This window comes from Montipora foliosa, chromosome 10, assembly GCF_036669935.1.
Source record: "Montipora foliosa isolate CH-2021 chromosome 10, ASM3666993v2, whole genome shotgun sequence".
Lineage (NCBI taxonomy): Eukaryota > Metazoa > Cnidaria > Anthozoa > Scleractinia > Acroporidae > Montipora > Montipora foliosa.
In genome coordinates, this window is record NC_090878.1 from 9,758,546 (window position 1) to 9,784,489 (window position 25,944).

Sequence of the window (25,944 nt, forward strand, 5' to 3'; positions counted from 1 at the left end):
GTTCCCGTGAGGAATCAATCAAGTGCTGTTAATTTAGATGAAGAGGTTTCCGTACTGAACAGTTGTTTGCTAGACAGTACAAGACAAAAAAAGAATGCTTTTTCTTTATGGTTAGCTTTTTTATAATTATGTACCTGAATACATGTATACTGATTCAGAATTAGCATTTCATTATAAAACGTGGCGCATGAAGCGAATTGCATAATTACATTACATAAGAATAAATCTAGTAAAACTTGTCAACTTGATGGGGACCGGGCAGGGCATTACATTTTTAAATTACTTTGAATTTACATCTTTTACATTTTAAAATTACTCTGAATTTACAGCCTACAATTTCTATATGATAAAAAGGTTATTACAGATGATTAATAATGTTGGGAAAGATCCAGCTGGAGACCATGAGCTTTTAAGCACATGTGTGGGAAGAAACTTTTCTTAAAGCGCTCTATTTTACATTTCATCAGCGATGGCCTATCGTTAAAGCGTATGGAGCGGCCACACAAGAGGTAAAACTGGAGTACCCGAAGTTTAGGATTCCTACATATAAGCACAGTAGGAAACCACTGTCACAATGTGATCACATGTACTGTGGGTCCAGAATAATGTGACCATCCACGGGAAAACCAACAAAAAGGTGATGACACGGGCACGCGTGCATGACACGGCACGCTGAGCGTGACATACAACACGCCATATGCACATATTTAATGAGTAGCACAATAGATGTCACGGTAGCTTTTGTTGTGCACACTGAGACACTCCAAACCTTTTGTTTAGCGTGGTGTGTTGCGTGTCAGATGCGTGCCAAAACAGGCACCGTAAAATTGCAAAAGTAATGCAAACGAAATTCGTCGAAATTCGTCCTTTGTTCTCGCGAATTTTCCACGAAAAGTCATCGAATTTTCGAACGATTTTTCGTAGGGTTTGAAGCGAAAAATTCACGATCTTTCTCGAAAATTCGAGATAGCGAAATTCGAAGTAGCGAATTTTCGAGGTAACCAAACGAAAATTCGAGATAACAAAATTTGAAGCAGCGAATTTTTGTGACATGAATCGGCGGCCGCCATCAACAACATCGCTGAACAAGCGTATGTACGCGTAAATAAACGCGTTAAGGTTAGCGTAAATAACAGGGGCACCCAACGAGAATATAGTTCAAAACCACTTAAACATAGCATTGTTAAACGTATTTTAGTATTTAAACGGTAAATATAGGCATATTTTTATCGCATAAAAATTTTTCATCTGTTCGGATTTCCCAGCTGAAAGTCTAGTGATCCGAAAATTCTAGGGATCAAAAGTTACCTTTTCGAAATTTTCAGCTAGAAAAAAGGCTCCCGAAAATTCTAGGTGACCTTTTTACGGTAAAACTCCGTTAAAAATGGGCAATTTTACCATTTTTTAGAAATTCGAAAATCCTAGGTCAGGCAGGCAAGCAAGAAATTTTACAACAAATGTTCCGAAAATTCTAGATCTCAAGTCGTCTTCCGAACAGATATTTTCCGAAAATTGACGTTGGGTGCCCCTGAAATAAGGTCGTATCGAAAATAGATTCAGTGATCCGATAGTTTAATCGGCTATTTCCAACGAAAAAAAAAAAGATTGCCTCACACAACAAAAACTGTGATTGCTTCACGAACAAGAGTTTGTTGTAGAGCTTACACATTGTGAAATGACGGCAGAAAAGAATCATCGCGGCAAATTCGAACTTGGCAAATTTTTGTCCAGAAAATACGTGGGAATGCTCGAGAACAGCAAATAAAGAGCGAAATTTCGCTCAATTTTGTGAGGTCATTTATCGAACAGAGCGATTTTTCGCACGAAAATTCGAAGTCAATTTTCGTTCCGAGGGAATTTTCGTTCGAAAATTCGCGTAGTTGGAAACAATAGGCCTTGAGAATTATCATGACTTTTCGTTGAAAATTCGCTTCCATCGAAAATTCGATATTTTTTCGTCGAAAAGCCAGGAAAAGCCGCGAATTTCGGCGAAATACGTTTGCACTACTTTTGCACAATCAGGGTGAGACGAAAATGAAAAGATGAGGTTGCCCTTTGGGCAAGCTGTTACTTGTAGTTACCAGCCCGAAGGTCTGAGGAGCTAGCCCGAAATTAAATTGTTTATAAAATATATTTCGGTCGCTTTTGTAAGCAGAAAAAGTCATGACGTTATTTACGGACGCGGTGCAAAACGTCACGCTACGATAATTTGGCCTCATAACATTAATACATTATCATTAATGACGGCAGAAAAGAATCATCGCGGCAAATTCGAACTTGGCAAATTTTTGTCCAGAAAATACGTGGGAATGCTCGAGAACAGCAAATAAAGAGCGAAATTTCGATCAATTTTGTGAGGTCATTTATCGAACAGAGCGATTTTTCGCACGAAAATTCGAAGTCAATTTTCGTTCCGAGGGAATTTTCGTTCGAAAATTCGCGTAGTTGGAAACAATAGGCCTTGAGAATTATCATGACTTTTCGTTGAAAATTCGCTTCCATCGAAAATTCGATATTTTTTCGTCGAAAAGCCAGGAAAAGCCGCGAATTTCGGCGAAATACGTTTGCACTACTTTTGCACAATCAGGGTGAGACGAAAATGAAAAGATGAGGTTGCCCTTTGGGCAAGCTGTTACTTGTAGTTACTAGCCCGAAGGTCTGAGGAGCTAGCCCGAAATTAAATTGTTTATAAAATATATTTCGGTCGCTTTTGTAAGCAGAAAAAGTCATGACGTTATTTACGGACGCGGTGCAAAACGTCACGCTACGATAATTTGGTCTCATAACATTAATACATTATCATTTTCTCTCAGGAGCTTTCTGCTACACACTTTTTGGTATAAAAGCTCAATTTATCATCAGAAAAGGGGAACCAACGGTGCTTATCGGGCAAGCTACGATAAGAAAACGCTAGCCCGACAAGTCATTCCACTAGCCCCGGGCTATCGGACAGCACTTTCGTCGCGCCCTGACAATACTGTATTCTGCGGGATTTTCAGCTATTTCCGCAGGTAAGTCGGCCCTCACTCGGCTTTGGGAGTAGCGTGTTTATATACTTGGTTTTTTAGCGAGCGTTTTGGCGCAGCTGTCGTGCAATTTCACTCACTCCGTGTCTTTTTACGCGGTGCTCGATTTTACTTTTGCTGACACGCTCTTTTGTTTGGTATAACACGCTCTATTGTTTACAACTTGTCGTATCAGACAAAAGAAAATTTTAATGAGGCGTGCATTACGACACGGCACTCCCGTGTTAAAGAAAATTTCTTTTGTCTAGCGTGCTAAAATAGCGTGCCCGTGTCGTCACCTTTTTGTTGGTTTTCCCGTGGACGGTCACATATTTATGTTATTGGACGATTTAGTGTGTAGTATCATGGGATATTTTTGCGAGTCTCGCTGTATTTTGGCAAGCCTGTAGGGCACGGCATTGCTGAAAGGAGGGGGAGGGTGAGGATAGGGTTAGGTTCACTAACCTAGGTCTACCCACTGGGTAGAACACTGTTAAGGTGAGAGCACTCGCCTCCCACCAATGTGGCTCGGGTTCAATTCCCAGACTCAGCATCACAGGGTTGAGTTTGTTGGTTCTCTGCTCTTCTCCAAGAGATTTTTCTCTGGGTACTCTAGTTTTCTTCTCCCCTCAAAACCCAATATTTTATTTGATTTTCATTAATTTGTTAATTTCAGTTTACGTGAGTGTCCCCAATTAGTGCTCCAGCGCTAGAACAACTACATTTGTAGGCAGTTAAATAAAGCTCCTTTCTTACGTCTGTTATCACTTCCTGAAAATCTCAAAGATGTCCATTGTCAACTTTTAGCTTGCCAACAACACCCTGGATGAGCTGGACTGGGTTTTATATCAGCTGGAGACATTACAGACACATACATCTGTCAGTGAAATGGCTTCTAATAAGTTTAAGAGACTATTAAATAGAGAACTTAAAGATTTCTCAGAGAGCAACCAATCAGGAAACCAAGTGTCTGCCTGGGTTTACAATACATTTACAGGTAATCTCAGCTTTATTTTATCTACTTGCATCACAGATACTTATGTTGAAGAGGAGAGCGATTTAATTTGTTTTTTTTTTTGTTCCTGTTAAGACCTATTATCAAAGACAATGAGTCTATGCCATCCCCTTTCCTCCAAAACAAAAGCCAACATCTGAGGCCAGGTGGATGTTGAGCATGCAGCAATTGTTGGGCAATCGCCCTGCTCAATTAACAGGATGGTCGCTATCCTCTTGTCCTCTCTTCTTTTTCATCATATCTATACTATGTACTGTTTAATAAAATGAGCAGGAGTGTTTCATCACGTTTAAAACCACTTGGCTTCCCCTCTTGGTTTTACACCCGATAAAACATGGTATGTGAGTTTATTGAACAGCGTCAAAACCATTTAACAAAAAGCATGTCCCTCTGGCGTCCAGACAATGGTGCAAAATGTAAGAGGAAGATATTAGCCTACAAGGAAAACAAGCTAGGCCTTATCAATGTTCTTTATATTGGAGAATTCAAATGAGGAGTGTTTTATCGGGTTTAAAGCTCGTTTTACCCGGTAATAAGTTTTTTAATTACATATGTACATCTGTATTGGAAATTCCCAAAGGGCTGCCCTGTTCATTGATAGTAGGTAGGTAGGTAAAGTCTCTTTACTAGCCTGAAGGCCCATTAAGGCCGGCGCTTAACTCTGGTTTCCGTAGCATGAAGCGACTAGGAGCATTTATGCTCCCCCCTGGATGGGATGCTAGTCCATCGCAAGGTTACCCCCAGCATTACGCCGGTACCCATTTATACACCTAGGTGGAGAGAGGCACCGTGAGAGTAAAGTGTCTTGCCCAAGAACGCAACACAATGTCCCCGGCCAGGCCCCAAACCCGGACCACTCGATCCGGAGTCGAGTGCACTAACCATGAGGCCACCGCGCCTCCCACAGTACATGTACGTATATTCAGTGGACTCATCCAGATTAAAATTGTACAAGTGGAACTGCTATGGGTCAAATTGCATGAGATCTTCGGAAGAATGGAGTAGAGGTTACCCATTTTCCCCTGTAAAATGTGCACCATTAATGAGTAAATTGTATCCTTTTAGCCGAAGTAATATCTTTGGGGTGAAGAAAAAAGGGATACAGCAGAAGCAATCCAGATAAAAGATCTTGGGAATTTTTCAAGATGGTTTGTGTAACAGCTTTCCGTCTTCCTCATTTTATTCAGTCGCAATAATTATTGCATTGTGTGTGGGCCAGTAATCCAATGGTGAGGGAGTCACCCACAAAACAACAGGTGTCTTTGAATTTCTTTTTTTTTTATCACAGACAAACAGTTAGAAGTAGATGCTGTTCCTGGTACAAAGTGTAAAAGAGAAGGAATCCGTGCAAGGTCTCGGTCCATGGTTAATGGTGTTCGAAAACTTACTAGACTACACAGCTTTAGTGGATCTGTACCAAGGTGTGTTTCAGCGATAATAATAATAATTATTATTATTATTACTATTACATCTCAGGTATTATGCATTCTCTGATATTCTACAGTACTAGTGCAGCTTTATAAAATTAAAGGTGTGTTTAGGTGGCGTTATTTAAAGATCTAGAGATAATAAATATCTTTCTTATGTCTGTTTTTGTGGCCTTACTGGAAGTTGAAATATGCAAGAAATTGTAGATGCACGCGGGTTTTTATAAGAACGCTTCTAACAATGTTGGATACCGTTACGCATAACTATAACATTGTTGTTGCTCATGGTTCTTGGATTGGAGACTGGTCCCTTTACTCTGATTGGTCTTTGCAATACAACATTTTTGAAAAGGCAGCTACACCCTTCAACATTTGTTGTATGTTAGAGAAAACATTTTATCGAAATCAAAACATTCTTCCAGCAAAAATTGTTGGCAGCAAACAAGTCATCAAACATGCATGCTACACGCTGTAACTTTGTTGAACCAATGAACGTTTTGTAACAATATTAGAATGTGTGGCTGGGGCTTTAGACTTGAAGGAACACGTAATGTTGGATGTCAAAATTGGGCATGAATCTAGTTATGTGCATTTCTGGACATTAGTGCCTGGGTTGGTTGATGTTGTTGTTTGTTCCAATTCAATTTATGCCTTGTCTTCAAAATTGAAATACAAAAAAAGACAGACCATAGTAACTCACGGCACATCCTTCAAACTCAGTATGTGTAAGTACAAATACAGTACAAATTGTGTTGTGAAGCTGGAGTTAAAGTAAAGTGGGATTGCCATTATTTCAAATAACAATTTGTACAATGTACATGTATGCAATCTAAAAATAAATGGATTACTTTTAAAGTGTATCACCAGAAAGAGTCTCTAAGCATATTCAGTCAGATTATAACATTTCAATGCAAAATAAAATGCTGTAAAGGGGAATCAAGAGAGAGGCAGTTGTCTAAACCAATAGACCAAATGCATAAATGGCGGCCAAAAAATATTCTTTTGTTTATGTGCTAATTAGACTTACTAGCCTCGTTTGCATGGACAAAATACAAAAGAAATGTTTCTTGAGAGCGAGGCTAGTCAGTCTAATTAGCGCATAAACAAAAGAATACATTTTTGGCCGCCATTTATGCATTCCGTCTATAAACTATAAACTATTAATATTTAGATTTCAATTAACAAAAAGGTGATTTTGTACAGACTAGTATATTGATGTTCTTTGAATCACATTTTAGATTTGGGGTGGAAGTTTCCAATGAAAGTGAATTAGCTAAGGTGAGTCCTTTATTGCTCTCAAACACACTTACTCCTAAAGGTGGCGATTGAGTTCATTGCAGTTAGGTGCACTAGCCACTCTTGTGTAGTAGACCAGTTATTTCTCCAAGATAGGGCTAGACTGAGGAAATACATCAAATGGCTGGGCATTGAGGATTTCTCTGAGATTGGTCAGTAGCAATCTACATTGTACATACATACACTGTATCTGTTTGTGGTCAGAAAAAAATCAAGGGAAAGTTTGCCAGTTTTCCCTTTTCCTTTCATTGTAAGAATCCAAAAAGCAAACAAAATAATTGATGACGTATTACAGTCTTTGGGTATTGAAACAGATCCTCCAAACTCATAGCCTAAGGGGGAAGGGTACAGTTACACGTAGGCTACCAAACTCACACCTTGAGACTTCACCAAAATAGTTCTGAGAGGATGGAACATCAGGATACTTATATTGATATTAAAAAACAAAATTCCTGATAATTGTCCTCAGTTGGAGGTTATTTAGCTTTTATTAACAAATTACTGGTACTGTCCGAGATTTTGCTCACATGTTTTAAAAAAACATCATTGTGTTTATTGATAGGTTCTAGAAGAAATCAACAAATGGACATTTGACGTGTTCAAATTACATGATATTACCCAAGGGCATCCCTTGCTTGCTGTAACATACACAATCCTGCAGGTGAAGATTTGATTTTTTGTTTGTTACAAGAGGTTATTTATTAGAGTGCATATTACAGCCATTTCCAACCATATTGTATAATGTAATTGTGTATGATCTTGTCCAGAGGACTGACCCCTCTGTAATATGGCTGGTTGAAGAATGGTCCATGTGTGACTAAGATAACTCTGTTTATCACATACCGGGCAAAATTACTGACTGCTGATTGGCCAAGATGGAGGCATTTTTCCTTAATCACGAGGGCACTCTTGGTAATCAAATGGGCAGAACTACTTGACCCTGATTGGTTAACAGTTGCTTGTCCAGACCAAGCGAAGTCACAAGAGAATCTTCTTCCAGATTATAGTACTTTTTGTCCACAAATACATTGTAAGCGCTATTTCTGTTGACAGCAACGATTATTGATCAGAATGGGACATTGTCGATTGTAGTTTTTCGCGGCACTGAACGCGTTTCCCTCAACAATTTTGCCCTTAATGTGATAAACATGTAATCGCCATGTGCCCTCGTGCAATTAAGGACTAATTTCACTTGCATTTTCAAAGTATTTCCAATTGCCCTCGTCGCTTTGCGACTCGGGCAATTTTGTGAAACCTTTGAAAATGCGCGTGAAATGAATCCTTAAGTGCCCTCGGGCCCATGCGATGACTTATACAAAAATAATCGCATTTAAAATGCTGCTAATATGAGCAGTGTAGTGGCGTTTAAGTAGTGTGATTGACCATAAACTTGAGCAAGTTTTCCTACCTACTTAATGTTGTTTTTCATTGTTGACAGGCCAGAGATTTATTAAAAATATTCAAGATAAAACCCACTACGTTTATTAACTATATGACTTCAGTCGAGGTAAGAAAAAAGTTCATTAATAGATTCTTCATTTTTTCCTCATTGTGGGTGCAAAATTTATAAATCATCCGTACATCCTGTGCCCAAGTTCAGGAGTTGCCATAAAGCCATTATGGTGACAACCGGGAGGGCACATTGTATACATATTGTAAATCATTGGACATGTTATCCCGGTAATTTTTATTTTTCATTTCGAAGTAGAGGAGTTAAAATTAAATGGTGTTTACTGTGTGAGGGGAAAAACGAACTACCCTTTGAAAAACCTTAAGGCAGAGTTGAGAACCAAAAAACTCAACCCACATGACACAAAGTTTGGAAAAAAAAAAACCCGGGACACATTGGGGAAAAGGAAGTGCTCTTACCATTATGCCAACTCTTAAGTTGAGTGTTTTATTTGAATCGTTAAAATTGTGTTGGTTTATTTTCTTCACAGAATCATTATTTAAAAGATGTTCCATTTCACAACTGCACACACGCAGCTGATGTTACACAAACGTCCCACGTGCTGCTCTCAGCTCAAGCGTTTGAAGTAAGTATGTACAGAATCTTGCTATTGGTTTAAAGTTGCGTGACGTAAAACTAGAATTTAGCCAACCAATCACATCACAGTCAGTGTTGTAACTGTCTTTGCCGCTATAGACGGGAAAACACGCGCTATTAAGTCTCAGTGAAATTCGCGATATCTGACCATAGCTATGCAATTACAAAATAAAGGTTGAATTGCTTTATTTTGTTACATTGAAAAAATTAATTGTTTTTTTTATCTCTGACTGAAGGATAAGAGTCGTTTCATTACCAAGCAATACTTTTTAATGTAACTGTTAATTTGTATGGGCAAAATCTTCTGTTGCTGGCTAAATTTTTTAACCAACCGGCTGGCCCAGTTGGTCAAGCATTGGGCTACTGTACGGAATCGAAACTCCAGCCGGACCCACATTCAGGTTCTTTAAATAAATGAGGAGAAAGTGCTGCCTTTGTAATGACATCGGCAAATGGTTACACTTTGTAGTCTTCAGGTACTTCACGACTCTTCAATGATCATTACGCTATGGGATGTAAAAGTACCCAAATACTATTCCCAAAGAGTAAGGCATGAAGTTCCCGGTGTTGTGGTCTGTCCTCTGTGGTTTAGCTCGAGGGTCGTAAGACTGCGTTTTTACACTAGAGCAAAAGTTTCCGGATTCGTCACGAATCCGGAACGTTTTGGTGTTTACACACAAAACATGAATCCGGTGTAAAAAGTTGCCAGATACATCACGAATCCGGAACGTTATGACCCGGAATCCAAAGTGGAAACTTTTTATCCGAATACTTTGACTATAAATCTCGCTATTTTTGTCTGAGATTTTCTTGTGAAGCATCCAGTCGCCTCCAGATTCCGGCACAGCCTAAAGTAAACTGTTAGGAATCCGAACATCCTGTGGTATAGACACCTCACGAATCCGAAAACTCTGTTTGACACGAATCCGGAAACTTTGACCTTGGTGTAAAAAACCTTCATCTAAGGTAGAAAAATGTAAAAGTTATCGTATCGTATGGTAAGATTAATTGCAAACAATTGATCCTTTGTTAAGCAGCAGATCAATGTTTGGTCTGCGAAGGGATAACACGCAGATCTGGATCCTCGCTGCAATTTCATTTTGTTGCTGTCATTGAGCATCGTTTGGGTTTGTCGTTTAGAGGAGTTGTGTAAGGATTGTTGAGACACAAAACACATATATATATATATATATATATATTTTTTTTTTTTTTTTTTCGCTCTTTCAGTCCGTGTTTACTGATCTAGAAGTCCTCGCCGCCATCTTAGCAAGTGCTGTACATGATGTGGATCATCCGGGAGTCAACAATCACTTTTTAGTGGCAACAAGTGAGTGCTTCTTTCATTCATCACTGACGCGATTCCATGTCGTGGTTAACTCCAAGAATATTAATTAAATTTTTTTTGGAATTGAGTTGAAATTCTTCCGAAAGTAAGGAGATTCGCCAAGCGGAATTTGAAAAAAGTAATTAGGTGGCTATTAATTAAACATTTTCCCTCAGGATTTGTAGTTGTGCAATGGTTACGAGCAATTCCGTCAGAGAATTTGACAAGAGTTCATATGCTGTCTTTCAAAAAATTCTCTCCTCTTCCCAAGCCTCCCTCGGTCTTTTTATTCGTTTGCGCCTGTGACAAAACACGACTGTCTCAGAAAAGCGGGCCGCTCGACTGATTTATGAAGACACTGCTCTCAGTCTAAAATGTCTCTTTTCACCCCATTCTTTGAGAAACATCTCGAGTACTCGTGGTTATCCCGCATACAAGTGCAAATAATTTGCGAAAGAGAGAATGGGCTTGCTGTAAGAAGAGAAGAAGGGCGCTTTCCCGCTCGCCCCAATCCCCTTACTTTTGACGGGGTGGGAGGTTAGAGAGGCTAAAGTGTATTCCCAACACGTGGTATTTATAAAAAGTTTTGTCGATTACTTTGTTTATTTGTAGCAAAGTGTTTCAGAAGTTTCAAGAACTTCTTTACTTTCTCACACGACGATTTTCTTTGCTAGATTCCGAAATGGCGCTGATGTACAACGACGAATCCGTTCTTGAAAATCATCATCTAGCTGTGGCCTTCCAACTTTTACAACACGAAGACTGCGACATTCTTGAAAACCTAACGAAGAAAGAGAGGCAGACGGTGCGGAGAACGATTATTGAAATGGTAAGAAGCTCAAATTATCAAAAAGGAAGTTTAGAACTCGCTTCTGGAACTACTCACGCCACCCGTGCTCATTGAGGCGAACTTGATATTCCATTCTGTCTCATCTCATTCCTTTGACAAGTTGTTGGATGGTTGAAGCCAACTGGCAAGAAATGAGCCAGTACCGGACAGTTTCCCTCCTTTTTGGCAAAACGCAAATTTCAGACGACGTTTGCCGTTTGCTGTAAACGCGATTCTTGATCTCTTTGTTTACAGTAAGTGTCAGGCGTAAATTTGTTTTTTTCTTAGAATCAAAGAAGGACTGATTCGATTTCAACTAATTTCTTGAGTGTACGCTACAGCTATTGAACCACTTTTTCAATTGCATAGGCAAGCTGGAATAAGAGAATTTTGGTAGTTTTATGATGAGGGAAAGCCTGTCATTTCCCGTTTTACATTGCGCCACACTCCATAACCCCCAACCTCTCCTTTCCCCACCCCACCCGACCCAAATGAGAACTTTAATTTTCTGTCTTTTGGAAAAGCTAATAATGTTCTTAGGGTGTCTCTAAACCTGTTTTCAAAGAGAAAGCCCTTGTTGCTTTATTTCAAATCACACAGAAAAGAGTTTTACTTGGTTTATTGCAATTTCTCTCTGAGTCTTATTTGTCCACATGCAACATGTCCGTTGACTGTTTGTCCCTTTTTCACTTGACCTCATCAGGTTTTAGCTACTGATAACGCCAAACACATGAGCCTGCTTGCTTCACTCAAGACAATGGTAGAAAGCAAAAAAGTGGCTGGTAGCGGAGTACTCTGTCTGGATAATGCAACTGATAGAATGCAGGTTTGTTGTGAACTACCGGTAACTCTTAATAAAAGCCAGTTGGACGCTCCCTCGATCGTGCAAGCGTCACACTTAACAGAAATTTGAAAGAAACTAAAAACAAGACCAAAGATATCTTTGCTTTTTTTCCCGCAACGCGTCTCTCAAGTTTTGGTCCTCTTACTTTTAATTATAAACGCAAATGTTATTAAGAAAAGTTAGAATAATCATTGCCTTCGATCTTTAAAATTATAAGTTGATTAGAGTTCTGCGGCTTTCTGTTGAGTAAATACATTTGTTGATGTGGTCGCCAGTTTGCTCTGCAACAACGAAATACTCATCAGTCCATTATAGTACCTCTTGAGAGTTGAGCTTAGCTCAGTGGCACAATGGTCATTGACGTGTGCAAATGATCAAGAAGTTGGAGGGTCGAGGGTTCGCATCTGGTTGTGTGGAATTTGTTTTTCTTCTTTTTTGCTCTTTTTTTTTTCTGTAATACTTATTATCACGCTTTCTGTTATTGCGTCCGTTGTATTGCCAATTTTTTTCTAGCCATCAATCATACTCGATAGCTCAGAATTTCTTCAGGTTTCTCTTTTAGAACTTACATACCTCAATCAAGTTGGACCATTTCGTCGTTTTAAATCTCGTAATCTTGTTCGTCAGGACTACGATAAATATCGACATAAAATAAATCAAGTCAAGTGAAAGTTATATATACCGAAGAAAGCTTTGTTGAGTTCTTTAGGTAAATATAATTTTTACTCGATTTGTGTATTTTATCTCGCGGTTTTCTGTAGTCCTGGCTGACAGTATTGTTTAAGTCGTCCAAAAAACATTTTCATTCATTCATTTTATTCATTCATTTTATTATTAGTTGAAGAAAATAGAATGACAATCCTGCACAACCCGCAGATAGCAGAGCTAATCGAGGCGGGTTGTGCAGAGAGAGAGAAAAAAAAAAAAGAGCAAAACCGGTGGTGGGTTCAACCGAACCCGCTTCTCAGCTTTCAGACACAGATCTCAAATATAGACGACGGCAGAGAGTGCCGTCGTCCATATTTGTGAAACGCGTCTTACTCACTGAGCTAGCGGAACGGGTGTTGATTATTGTTCAAATTTACGTACAAGTAGGTTGTGGTATCTCATGATTTATTCATTGCCCGTGCAGAATGTGTTCGTACTTTCGGTTATTAAATGCATTTCCGGTATTGCAGTTTCATGCAATTTTTTCATCGATTTTCTCGCAAAATGCAAGTCGTGAATATCTACTAATTTCAGCCGTCTTGGAAATAACAGCACTGGATCACTTCGCCTTGATAGAAGGATTTCGGTTATTTTACTTTTCTTTTGAACAGCATTCGAACAAGCATTAAAATAAGGTCTTTTGCTGGGAACTGTCGATTTTTTTTTTTTATCGTGTATACCTTTTCCTGTTGCGACGATCGAACATGTGTTTTTCACGGCGAAAGTTCATCCAAACTTGCGCACAACCCTAACCAACGAAGCAGTTAGTGGAAGATAGAATTGGACTCGAATTGCTCTAATATGTCTTTTGTTTGAGGTGTCTGTAGCTCAGTGGTCATTGATGATCGCAGGTGATTGAGTTAAACATATGATGGTCGAGGGTTCGAGTCTGGTTAGAATGACGGTTTTTTTTTTTTTTTTTGCGAGTGAATGGTTTTATCAAGAAAAACCTTACTACCAAACGTTCTGTTATGCTAATCTGTTATGCAATTTTTACTATCCATTTATCTTACTCGAAAGCTCAGAATTTCTTCAGGTTTGTCTTTCAGAACTCGCATACCTCAATCAAGCCGGACGATTTCGTCGTTGGTTTGGACTACGTTGAATTTGGATACAAAATAAATCAAATCAAGTGAAAGTTATATACACCGAAGAAACCTTTGTTGGGTCTTTTGGTATATATAACTTTTACTCGATTTCTGTATTTTATCTCGCGGGTTTCTGTAGTCCTAGCTGACAGTATTGTTTTTGTCGGTCGTCCAAAAAAAAAAAAAAAAAAAAAAAAAAAAGAGCAAAACCGGTGGTGGGTTCAACCGAACCCGCTTCTCAGCTTTCAGACACAGATCTCAAATATAGACGACGGCAGAGAGTGCCGTCGTCCATATTTGTGAAACGCGTCTTACTCACTGAGCTAGCGGAACGGGTGTTGATTATTGTTCAAATTTACGTACAAGTAGGTTGTGCATGGGCTCTATTGTTTGAGTATCTCATGATTTATTCATTGCCCGTGCAGAATGTGTTCGTGCTTCCGGTTATCAACTGCATTTCCGGTAGTGCAGTTTTATGCAATTTTTTCAACGATTTTCTCGCAAAATGCCAGTCGTGAACATCAGCGAATTTCAGCCGTCTTGGAAATGGCACAAACGTTTGGCTGTAAGAACGCAACAACACTGGACTACTTCGCCTTGATAGAAGGATTTCGGTTATTTGACTTTTATTTTAAACAGCATTCGAACAAGCAGTAAATAGCTTCTTTTGCTGGGAGCTTTCCATTTTTTTTATCGTGTATACCTTTTCCTGTTGCGAAGATCGACCATGTGTTTTTCACGACGAAAGATCGTCCTAACTTGCACACCAGCCTATGGAACAAAACACTTAGTCCAAAATAGTCGGATTGCGCGGCCACGATTTTCGTGTTAGGTTTCTGTGGCTCCCTTGTCATTGGCGAGCGCAGGTGATTGTGTGAAGAATTTGTAAGGTCGAGGGTTCGAGTCTAGTTAGAACAACGGTTTTTTTTTTTTTTTTTGCTTGTGAATGGTTTTATCTGCAAAACCTTACTATCACGCGTTCTGTTGTTTTAATCCGTTGTATTATCAATTTGTACTAGCCATCAATCATACTCGGTAGCTCAGAATTTCTTTAGGTTTGCCTTTCAGAACTCACATACCTCAATCAAGCCGGACCATTTCTTCGTTTTAAAACTCGTAAATCTGTTGGTTTGGACTACGTTAAATCCCGACACAAAATAAATCAAATAAAGTGAAAGTTATATATACCGAAGAAACCTTTGTTGGGTCTTTTGGTAATTATAACTTTTACTCGATTTGTGTATTTTATCTCGCGGTTTTCTGTAGTCCTGGCTGACAGTATTGTTGCTGACAGTATTGTTTTTGTCAGTCGTCCAAAAAAAAAAGGAAAAAAAAAAAAGAGCAAAACCGGTGGTGGGTTCAACCGAACCCGCTTCTCAGCTTTCAGACACAGATCTCAAATATAGACGACGGCAGAGAGAGCCGTCGTCCATATTTGTGAAACGCGTCTTACTCACTGAGCTAGCGGAACGGGTGTTGATTATTGTTCAAATTTACTTACAAGTAGGTGGTGGGCTTTATTGTTTGAGTATCTCATGATTTATTCATTGCCCGTGCAGAATGTGAAAGTTTTCAAGGATTTTTTCGCAAAGTGCAAGTCGTGAACATCTGCGAATTTCAGCCGTCTTGGAAATGGCACAAACGTTTGGCTGTAAACAACACAATAATACTGGACCACTTCGCCTCGATAGAAGGATTTTGGTTATTTAACTTGCGGGCTACGGGTCTAATTGTTAATTAGTATATACTAAAACTGTGAATAGCGTTGACGGCGCGTTCTGATTGGCTCCTCTGTCTCCGAATAACCTTTGCTGTTCACCTCCGAGAAATTTTCGCGGGATTTGCGCCCGAAAATATTGTAATCGTTACAAGAATAAATGAGCTATATTTTCCCACTGTTTTAGTATATACTAAAACAACTATTTATCTCAGTATCGGTGGCTAGTGGTGGATAGTTGCTCCGCAATATCTGAGTCTTTTTGTTTATCAGGTGCTTAAATGTCTTGTTCACTGTGCTGATCTCAGTAATCCAGCTAAGCCTCTACCGATGTACAAGAAATGGGTCGACAGATTGATGGAGGAGTTCTTTAGACAGGTATCTTACCACGCACTTTTAGAAAAAAAGTAAAGAAGAAAAGAAAAGAATTAGAGGACGTCACCAACGCCTCTACAGCTCGTGACAAAAGGGATGAGTGGGCCATTTGATTTCTAATAGCCTGGATTCTGCTCTGTTTTCCGCATTTAACGCTTTGACTCCCGGGAGTGAACAGCATGTAAATTCTCCTCACAATTTCATTGAAATTTCAGTCAGACAGGTGTTGAGGATAAAGATAATTACCAGCTTGAGAGGTGTGATCTTCATTTAACACCAAATTCTCACGGCTACCCAACGAAGAAATCTATGGTACTAGTTAGGAGAATGAACGTTTCGATCGTGTAAATGATAAGGTTAAGTACCATGTTCCATGCCCCACTTAGTTCCCCGTATCAGTGTTGCCAAATTCTGTGTTCAAAGACAACATATAGGAGATAGGACGCTCTTTACAACCTCTAATTTCGTTGGATCCCTTCAGGACTCAGCTCTATTGTTTTCAGAGTTAGGGTCCATTGTTTCTTTCGCATCCTTCTTTATGTCCACTGTTTTTCTGAACCAATCCCGAGAGCCGTTGTATTAGCTGCGTACTGATCCTCATTGAGAAGTGCGGAGGGAATTTCTTGGCACAGGCCCGGGGGGAGGGGGGGGGGGGACATTGTGTTGATATGGCGGAAGTGTGCTTTGTCGCTGATTGCAGCTTATATCGTTGCGTTTCTTATTTAAGGGTGACAAAGAGCGAGACATTGATGCAATGGAAATCAGCCCGATGATGGACAGGCATAACGCTTCAATAGAAAAGTCACAGGTAAAGATTTCAATTGCTGGGATTAGCGGTATACAGGGCAGCTTTTTTCGATAGTCTCGCGCTTTCAAAGGAGATGTTCATTCGTGTGATGTACAAAACTTTATGAAGCGTGTTCAAACATGACGCAATATTTGAAAAATTCGTTACATTGTTGCAAGTAGCTTTGGGAAAAGTAGAACCTACTTCCTTATGGTTAAAATAATAAGATGCACGCTCAGTGCTCATTTGCAGCTGGCGATCGCATGGTGAAAAAAACACCACACTGGAGAGCAAATTTCGCACTGGGACATCAAAAACAAAGCAAGTTAATTTAAATTTTATTTGTTGCTGCCGTAGTGAGTGAGCCTGAAGCGAACGAACGAGAAGAAAAGCACATTTTTCTTCGAAACGCAAGAGATTGTGGTCAAATGCGCAAGGAATTGTGGTTGTTCGTGAATGGAGGAATTAAGATGTGCGGTATGAAGACTAGAGCCTGCTCTGTTTTTCATTTCGCTTCTCGTACCCTCAAACTGAACTATAGATAGTTTCACTGTCACACAACAAAAAAATTAATTCTAATTAGTTCAATGACGAAGGCCGAGAACTTGAAATGTTGTATGAAACAAACCTTTTAACCACTACTCCAATTCTCAGGTCTGTGCGGTGTATCGTTTCTGAGTTATTTGTCGAAGCGTTTCACGCAACTTTATACAGTTTTGTATGTAGACGCCATGTGATCAACCAATATGCCGGCCGTTAATCAACGAAAACATCTGTTCACTTTGCTCTAAAGCGCTTACGTTTCGTTCATGAGATAAATACATGTGTATGAACACATCTCCTGAAGTACTTGAAAGGCTAAAATTGTTGAGATTCATAGGGATAGACATTTCTTCCAACCAAATAGCTTTGTATCATGGTGTCACGCAAGGTGACGATTCGGAAATATTCAAAATGCTGTATTTTCGAAACGAAACACGTTACGGAACTGGAAACTTGAAAAAAAAAACACTTGTTTCATTTCTTGGTCACCTTCAACCAACTTTAGATCAAAATTTAGAAGACCTTAGAATTCGATTACGTCACTGCGAAAACCATCTATTGTTTATTTACTTCTCTCGAGTTGGGTCCAGAATGAGATCCAATTTGGGGGTTCACATGTTGTACCGTCCCTGCTCGAGACTTATTAAAATCTCACATCAATACCACGCACGAACAGTCGTCAAGTTACCTCAAGCATAATTGAACATCTCCCTTCCCTTCGGAGGCATTTCTGCCATTTAGGTAAACTAGTTTTCGATATCCCAGTGCGCAGTTTGCTCTGCAATGTGGCGGTTTTTGCAAAAGGGTTATTTTCACGAAGGCCAAGAAGTGTAATTTCGATCTTAAGAAGGACATGAAGGCATGGCTATGAGTATTTTTTTGCGTAAGATTTCACTAGTTTCTTGGTTTCTTCACATATTAGGTTGTGTTTATCGACTTTGTTATCCAACCGCTTTGGGAGACCTGGGGCGACCTGGTACATCCGGACGCGACGGAAATCCTGGAGAGAATCGAGGACAACAGATACTGGTATAATGCGCAGGTACCAAAACATGATCAGGAGAAAAAACCAGGGGAACAGAGTTCGTCAGGGAGGGAAAAACGTGTTAGTTGGCAGGGAACAAGGAAGGAAGCCATCGATCAATCGGAACCGGAAACCTCTGGTAAGTGATACATCACAGTATTTTGACCAATCGAAAGAGACGTGAACAATCAATTTAGCCAATCAGAACACGATGAGAAAAGTCTTATTCAGGGCGGGAAAAGGCGTGGATCCGAGGCGGGTTTTTTGATTTAGTGTGGTGTGGTTCCTGATTGGTTTATTTGTTTATCCTATGAGTGAACGAGCTGTAGTTACTACAAAGAGACGCTTCACCAAGTTTATACTGAGTAACCTCTGACTCGGAGCGAACATTCTGACTCTTGGATTACCCTTTGTTTGAATGAGTTACTTGTAGATTGGCATTTCTCGCGTGATTTCAAAAGTTACCTTTAGTGTCTATGACGTTATTGGTGACGTCGCCAGGAGTTCATGACTCGGAGCGTATAACTTCATTGTATTTGTGGCAAAATTAGACCTTTCCAACTAATCACAATTAGCTATTACCCATGGGATTGGCAATGGTCATTCGTGCAAGCCAAAGCTTGCACATTCATTAGTTAAGTTTTCAACACTTGTTCGAGAAATCGATAACTCGCCAAAGAGATTCTTGAGTTGTAAGCGCTAAGTCATGGACTCTTGTTCGCGTATTGCTCCGGAATTCTATAAAATTAGATTGACGGTAATGTGATTCATTGCCTGACTAGCTAAGTGTGAGGTGGAGACGGGCGGGGGGCAGTCAAGTGTGTGTTTTCATTGGTTGTCTTTTGTTGAGTTGACATACGTTATTTGTGGACATTATTTTGGCTCGTCACGCAATGTCGACTTCGTTAATCAAGCAATTTATTGTGGAGGAGAGATTGTGTGACGTGCTACAAGATGACGTTCTGTGGGAAAGTCTACTATCTCTAACAGAGAACTTTCTCGTTAAATGCAGATGATGACTGCGAAAAAAGATTACAGAGACTAAGAGAGGTTACGGCAGGTGTTAAGAACCTTGATTTCTCCAAATACGCAAGCAGTAGTCGAAGCTGTGAGGCGGACGATGAATTCGATGACGACGAAGAAAGAACTGAAAAGGGTACAGCGAACGCTGAAACGGGACATGATGACGAGCTTCGAGAGGAAGTAGAAAATTCGAAGGAACAAAAATCAGGCGTGTGAAACTGCGGAAAAAATCAATCCATCTGAAATGGACTAAGAGTTAGGGATTTTCGGAGAAAGACGACGAAAAGTAGGATCCGTAGGGACTGACTTGGTCGCGTTAAAGTTGCTGAGATTTTTTCGTGTGGATAACGGAGAAGACCATGCCTTATGGAAACATTTGGTACAACTTTGAAAACAAGCGCTCTGAAAAGCCTGTGGCAATGCTCATGTTCGGTTAACCAGCCGGAAGTGAAGAAAGTCTTACATGATTATCTGTAGAAAAAATCGGGCTTGGTGCTGCAGTGTATGAGGCCCTTTTGACGTTGAAGAAGTCAAAGACCGTAACGTTTTGAAGAGAAGCATTAAAATGTACTGGCCGGGAATATTGCTACAGTAAAGAAGTTTCTTCGGTGCTAGGTGGATGAACGGAGTATTTTTTCTGAGGTTTTCGTCTACGATTCGAATCATTTACCTTGGAAGAAACCAAGTGTTACGTCAAGAACTGGAATTACGACACCCTGTCATTTTTTCCACTTGTTTGTTCTTGTTCATAGTTTGAATGTTTTATTTCATTTACGATACAAGACTTCAATCGACTGGTGGACGGGTAATTTATTTGGTTCGCGAAATTTGTTTTACGTGGCTATAAAGTTCATCGCATGGGTTTCCTTAATCCAACACGGCGTATGACCTTTGCGTGTTTGAACGTGGTCTGTGATGTTATGAAAGTCTTGAAGAGATTTCACGCTTTTGTGTAGAGAAAACAGTTTTATTAGGACTATGAATGTAGGAAATAATTTGCCTTTTTCGCAAAAATTGCACCTCGTTGGTTTTAAAATTTGTGATCTTCTTTCGCTTTGGATCTGCATCATCGTTTTTCTTCACAAGTTTGAACCCATCAGGATGAACTAACTTATAAATATCGTATTTATTTTACGTGTACAGATAAATTTACATTGTCAATATCGGTTTTATATTTAACCAGAAACCATGGAATTTTCGGCATAGCTGGACATCGAGGTAAATTAATAAAGCGGGTAAATTCCGTGAGTTCGCAAGCTATAATTGTATCATAAACGTGTACAAATTGTGAATAGTTATGGAGCTTCCGATTGCGAAACCAGAAAGACATCGATATTATTTAGTGTTATTAGCGTCGATTACATTATGATGGAAAATTTATTGAGAAATTACATAGAATTACGCCCATGGCTCTCTCAGTTCGTAATAAAAGATATGTCAAGATGATACTGATTTTCCCCGATTTTTTCCGAAATATATAATTTCGATCACGGTTGCATCAGGCCGGTGGAAGAGGTGACGTGAAATGGTGCTTTCCTCTTATTTCGAGGTGAAGTATCATTCAAGCAATGGCAAACCCTTCTTAAATGTTGTGAGGTGGAATGGTTTCCTCTCCGACGTATAGAAGGTGAGCCAAGTGTCTTCTTTTTTGTCGGTATCAGGAACCCATGACCCGGAGCCTACAGCTCCCATACTGGGCCTATGTAGCGGCATTTTTACAGACCGATCTATTTTTAATGAAGGGGTAGTTTCTAAAGAAACTGTGGTGCTGCGTCGGTGGGGAAGTAGTATACAAAAATTTGGTTTATCAACGGAGTTGATAATGTAAATTGACCACCGTACAAAGATTCTAAAAGCTGATTTGGTTTATCAACGGAGTTGATAATGTAAATTGACCACCGTACAGAGATTTTTAGACTATCTTTTCCGGAAAAAAAAAACAAAGGCAGTTCCGGTTCGGTGACCCTATGACGTCAGCTAAATTTCTTGTAATTGGTCATCGGGCTCCTGTGGGAGTCTCATTCGCGGGAAATTCAATCTAAAAATAAATCGGTCTGTGAAAACGCCGTTACACGAACACAGTAGAGTTGTAGGCTCCGGGTCATGGGTTCCTGTCGGTATCCATAATCCAGTTAAAAAGTACATTTGGTTGTATTTGGAGTGGTTCCTGAACCATTGCTTTTTGTCTGAAGCAGAAGTAACTGAAAACGAAATGAAGGAAAAGGAAGGGGAAATAAATTTGAGGCGCTATGATTTTCGGTAAAAGCAGCAGACGTTTTGTGACATTTTCTTGACCTGGGTGGAAACATGTTCTGGCCGCGTGGGACGAGACAATAAAGATGTGGGAGGGGAAGGAATGAACGCTTGCATACAAACCCCCTTATCCATTCCTTCCCTTCCCTTCCGTCTCCTCTTCCCACTCGTTTATTGAAAAATGCACCTTTCTAGTCCCCGGATGTTTCCGTCCTCCCTCTCTCCCGTAGGGAAAACGAAATGGAACGACCGGAGATTTCCAGGTTTGAGAAGTCTGGGAACGAAGTGTTATTCAACATGGCGTTTCTTCTTCATCTAAATTCTCTGACTCTTCTCCTGAAAGAGCGGGATGGAAGTTGCTAACACGCAAGGTAAGAAGAAACATGGTTGTTGCATTATCTTACAAGGTATAATTGGGAAACCTTTGTCAGTTTACGCACTTGAACGGGTTAACAAACGTCGCCCTGTGGCGTTTTTAAGGTCAGTGATACACTATGGTACCTGTATTCTACTTGTAAGACTTAATAGGGTCTTCGTTTAATCTACTTTGATGTCGTTTGTCCAGATCTTTAAAATCTTATGCTTTTTTTTTTCAAGAGAAATCTGTCTCATTGCACTGTGTGGATGCACGTCGCGGATGTACATGTAAAGAAACTGCTTTGTTTATAGTGGAAGTACACTTAGCTATCAAGCTAGTTCACAGGCACCCCACTTTTAGTAATCTGAAAGAAACAATTCAAACTTAACAGAAACGTCATTAAGAACCCCAACTGGCAGGAGGCAACCAGTTGGCTATTAAGCCTGGTTTCCATATGATCTGCAACCATCTGTGACCATCAGAAGCTGTCTATGGTGCTCTTATCGCAGACGATCGTAAACACAGGAGTCAAATGTTTCCATTTAAATCTGAAGCGATCACAGACAAGCGTACCACAAATCCTCTGCAAAGCAAAGAGAAAAAAGGGAGTGCGCTTACTTCAAGTCTGATTGTATGTGTTTCAAGGCAAGCCATAGTGTGTCACCGATAGAACACAGATCATCTGAGACACACGTTTCCATTAAAAATTGTCTTAGTTGGAAGCCTCCTAATGGTCGGGAAAGCAGAACTAGATTCAACTTTCCCGATCATCCAGACCGTGTGCCGCAGATCGTCGCAGGCACCAGGGACAGATGTTTCCATGTCTGCGGCATGCGCAGACCAATCGGTGATTGTTTCGCAGACCATTGCAGATCATATGGAAACCAGGCTTTGCAAAGCGTGGTGGAGTTGAATCCGGGACAACCGAAAACAAATCCAAACCAGAGGTTTAAACGGAATTGGAACCCGGGGCAACCACATGCCGGACCACATATTCATTTTTTATTGACTACACAAATTATGGCCATTTTTTTTTCTTGGGACACATGATGCATCTGGACTACTTTAGGCAATAATTTAGTTCAATGCATCTTTTGGTTCATAATTAGTCCAGTGTAAAGACAGGAGTATCTGCAGAATACCCTGCCATTTTAAAGCTGCACCTCTGAAGAGGCTGGATACGTGGATACATAGACTGTGGTGGAAAATACCACCCATCGAATTACATTTCACCAATAAGTCATTTCAACGACATGTTATTATTATTATTGTTATTATTATTATTGTTATTATTATTGTTACTATTAATATTGTTATCCTATTATTATTATTATTATCTTGTTTTCGCACATTGGACTTCCAATGGAACTTCCATACTCCAGGAAGCTTGGTGACAACAAGTCTCCTCAAACTTCTAGGACCTTCCTAAGAATCCTTGCCGTGTTCAGAATAACACTTTTCTGAAGCTCATCTATCTTGGTCTCTATACCAATATTCTCTAGTCTCTTCTTTAGATCTTTTGGAACTGTTCCAAATGTTCCGATTACCATTGTTTTCATTTTCCATAACTTCTTCAATTCTCTTGCTAGATCCTGGTATTTCACTACCTTCTCGACTTCTTTCTCCTCAATACGGCTATCATATGGTATTGCAAAATCTATTATTTTGCAACATTTATTTCTCTTTTCAACAACAATCATGTCCGGTCTTCTTGCCTTATTATTATTATTATTATTATTATTATTATTATTATTATTATTATTATTATTATTATTATGGCAGTAAAACGTAAGGATGCCTCCTTAAATAATTAAGGAGTTATTGTTGTTATTATTGTTATTATTATTATTATTATTATTATTATTATTATTGTTGTTGTCTGTGGTCTACCTGTGAGCATAATGAGTGATAACAGTCCACAGAATTTGAGCAGTTACTCCATTATGGGCCCAAGCCAATGGCAGGGCTTCAAGTGGCCTAACCCCTTATATTTCCTATCTTTTGTAAATTTTCCTATAACTCCAGGGCTACAGAGTGTAGAAATGCCTTATCTTATTATCCCTACTATTTTATTTGAGAATAAATAACCAGGGACCTGTCAGTTTACCAGTTTAAGATTTTATATCACAGCAAAAGGAAGTAATCAGAGCTGAAGCTTTCTGGGCTATGAAAACTGCTGCTAGCGACTATTCATTTGCATCATTAGATGGTACACCACAGTTGTTCCAAGAGATGTTCCCTGGAGGTGTGTCAGTTAACTTTACAATAATTAGAACAAAAGTGTCTTACATGATGTCTGACAAAAACTGTCGCCATTCAGTATGATGAGAGGGAATTCTCAAGGCCTAAAGCAGTGTGACAGGCTGGTATACTATTGGGTCACGAGAGAAAAATGAGCTCTGTGTTGGATTCTTGCAGACATTATTCTTTGGACATGCAAGAGGTCATGATGTTGCAAGAAAAATTCTGGAAACAGGGTGCCAATTGCCTCTCTCAAGTTTGCCATGAGATGGAACAAATGTCAACAAAACCATATGGAGTACAGTTAATAAGGCACTCTTAGACGAAGGACTCCCAGGCCTTATGCCATTCATCCCTTGGAGAAGGTGCTAATGCATATAGAGAGGATTATGAGGAGTTACCCATAGTTCTCTTCTATTGGGTGAAGAGCTCACTTTTTGAGAGAGAATCTTATCTTCAAGTCTTGGATGATCTTGGACTTAACGATGAGTTATTCATCCAGCATGTGCATGGCTCACACTTATTCCTGCATTAGACAGAATTGTCAAGAAATGGGAAGCAATCAAGAAGTGCTTCCTGGAAGAATTAGCCAAGGTATGTTGGGTGGAGAAGGCAAGCAAGGCATTGGAGAAGAATTAGCAGTACAATCATATCTGCAGAAAGTTTCATTACCTGAGTTCTTCCCATCTCAGTTGCTTTTCCTTCTGTCTGTGGAGCCAGTTTTTAAGACGTTTCTGTGCTTCTTTCAGAGTGAAGGACCATTGATTCGCCTACTATGTGATGCCATGTGTGAGATGTTGAAGCCCAAGCCCTGAGAGATAAAGAGGGAAAGCATCTGCTCACAGTAGACTATTCAAGGCCAGACAGACAGCTGTCCATTTCAGAGATAGAAGGAGGAGAGAAAACTCGCTCGTCCTGTCTAAGCTGTCCGCTGAACAACAGAAAAAAGCTCTTTAAGGTATGAAGTGATAATTATTTGATGTGGACACTACAAAGTACCTGAGTGGCCATCTGCCAGTAGACAACAAGCTTTTAAGAGATGTATCTTTCCTACATCCACTTCTCAGAGATTGCCAGCGCAGTTCACAAGCTTTTCATAGACTAACAGTCATGATGCCAACAATATCATACGAAGAAGTTTCTTTGGTTACGGCTGAATGGAAGGTGTACAGACAGGACAAGTTGATTCAGAAAGTGCCACACACAGAGTGGACCATTGCTGGGCAGATGTGTTCCAAGAGAAATTGCAAAAGGGTGAATTCAAGTATTTTGTTCTTCAGATGAGGCTTGTCAAAAGTGATGGAAAGGAATGGCTGTGACGGAAATGGTGGAGGGCATTACTTCTGTCAGTTGTTTGTGTTATTGTCTTAAAAAATGTCAACTTCACTTTTCTAAATGCTTAGGAAAAATCCCTTTATTATCCCTATAATTTTTTCCCATTTCCTATATTGTTCCTATATTGTTCCTATATTTAACCCGGTCTATATTTTTACCAGAGGCCACTTGAAGCCCTGCAATGGCAAAGTAGATCAGCAAAACTGCAGTTTGCTCAAGAGTATGAAAATTGCATAAGCAGAAAGCAAAAGATTGGAGGAAAGAGCTTGTTTTCTACCTCACAACGTAAAGAACCACACCACACAGTGTCACTGGGATCTGCCTGGTAGAGTTATTGTTTGACTGGAAAATTGTGCATAAAGCTGCCAGAGTTATGTGAGAGAGCAGTAAATTATGAGGGGCTTCAAGACGTGACTGGGAAAAGAAGACCACTTAAGGCGGCGATTTACGCAGACACAAGATGTGCTTAACCCTTCATCTCCAAGTGGGAGACCAGTTGCTCCTAGAGCAGAAAAAGTCAAACAAGCTGTCCAACAATTTCCAAACATAACCTTATGAAATCGTCAAGGAAATGGGTAATTGTGTTGTGAAGCTGGAATTTAGGCAAAGTGGGATTGCCATTATTAAAATAACAATTTTGTTATGTATGGAATCTAAAAATCAATGGAAATACATTTAAAGTGTACCACTAGAAAGAGTCTCTAA

At 39.7% G+C, this 25,944-nt stretch overlaps 1 protein-coding gene and 1 pseudogene across 5 annotated transcripts in view; both read left to right on the forward strand.

Moving 5' to 3' along the window:
* LOC137974005 (3',5'-cyclic-AMP phosphodiesterase 4C-like) overlaps nucleotides 1-20,498 on the forward strand; it is a 36,824-nt gene extending 16,326 nt beyond the window's left edge. For all 5 annotated transcript variants that reach the window (XM_068820922.1, XM_068820921.1, XM_068820920.1 and 2 more), the window contains 13 exons: nucleotides 3,813-4,002; nucleotides 5,309-5,441; nucleotides 6,686-6,725; nucleotides 7,306-7,404; nucleotides 8,182-8,250; nucleotides 8,684-8,779; nucleotides 10,018-10,117; nucleotides 10,789-10,943; nucleotides 11,647-11,769; nucleotides 15,574-15,678; nucleotides 16,403-16,483; nucleotides 17,928-18,168; nucleotides 19,042-20,498. In XM_068820922.1, the coding sequence (XP_068677023.1) occupies nucleotides 3,813-4,002; nucleotides 5,309-5,441; nucleotides 6,686-6,725; nucleotides 7,306-7,404; nucleotides 8,182-8,250; nucleotides 8,684-8,779; nucleotides 10,018-10,117; nucleotides 10,789-10,943; nucleotides 11,647-11,769; nucleotides 15,574-15,678; nucleotides 16,403-16,483; nucleotides 17,928-18,168; nucleotides 19,042-19,268 (1,659 nt within the window). In that variant the 3' untranslated portion in view covers nucleotides 19,269-20,498. The remainder of the gene's footprint in view (nucleotides 1-3,812; nucleotides 4,003-5,308; nucleotides 5,442-6,685; nucleotides 6,726-7,305; nucleotides 7,405-8,181; nucleotides 8,251-8,683; nucleotides 8,780-10,017; nucleotides 10,118-10,788; nucleotides 10,944-11,646; nucleotides 11,770-15,573; nucleotides 15,679-16,402; nucleotides 16,484-17,927; nucleotides 18,169-19,041) is intronic.
* A 1,190-nt stretch (nucleotides 20,499-21,688) lies between these two features.
* Nucleotides 21,689-25,223, forward strand: LOC137972508 (uncharacterized; annotated as a pseudogene).
* The last annotated feature ends 721 nt before the right edge of the window (nucleotides 25,224-25,944 follow it).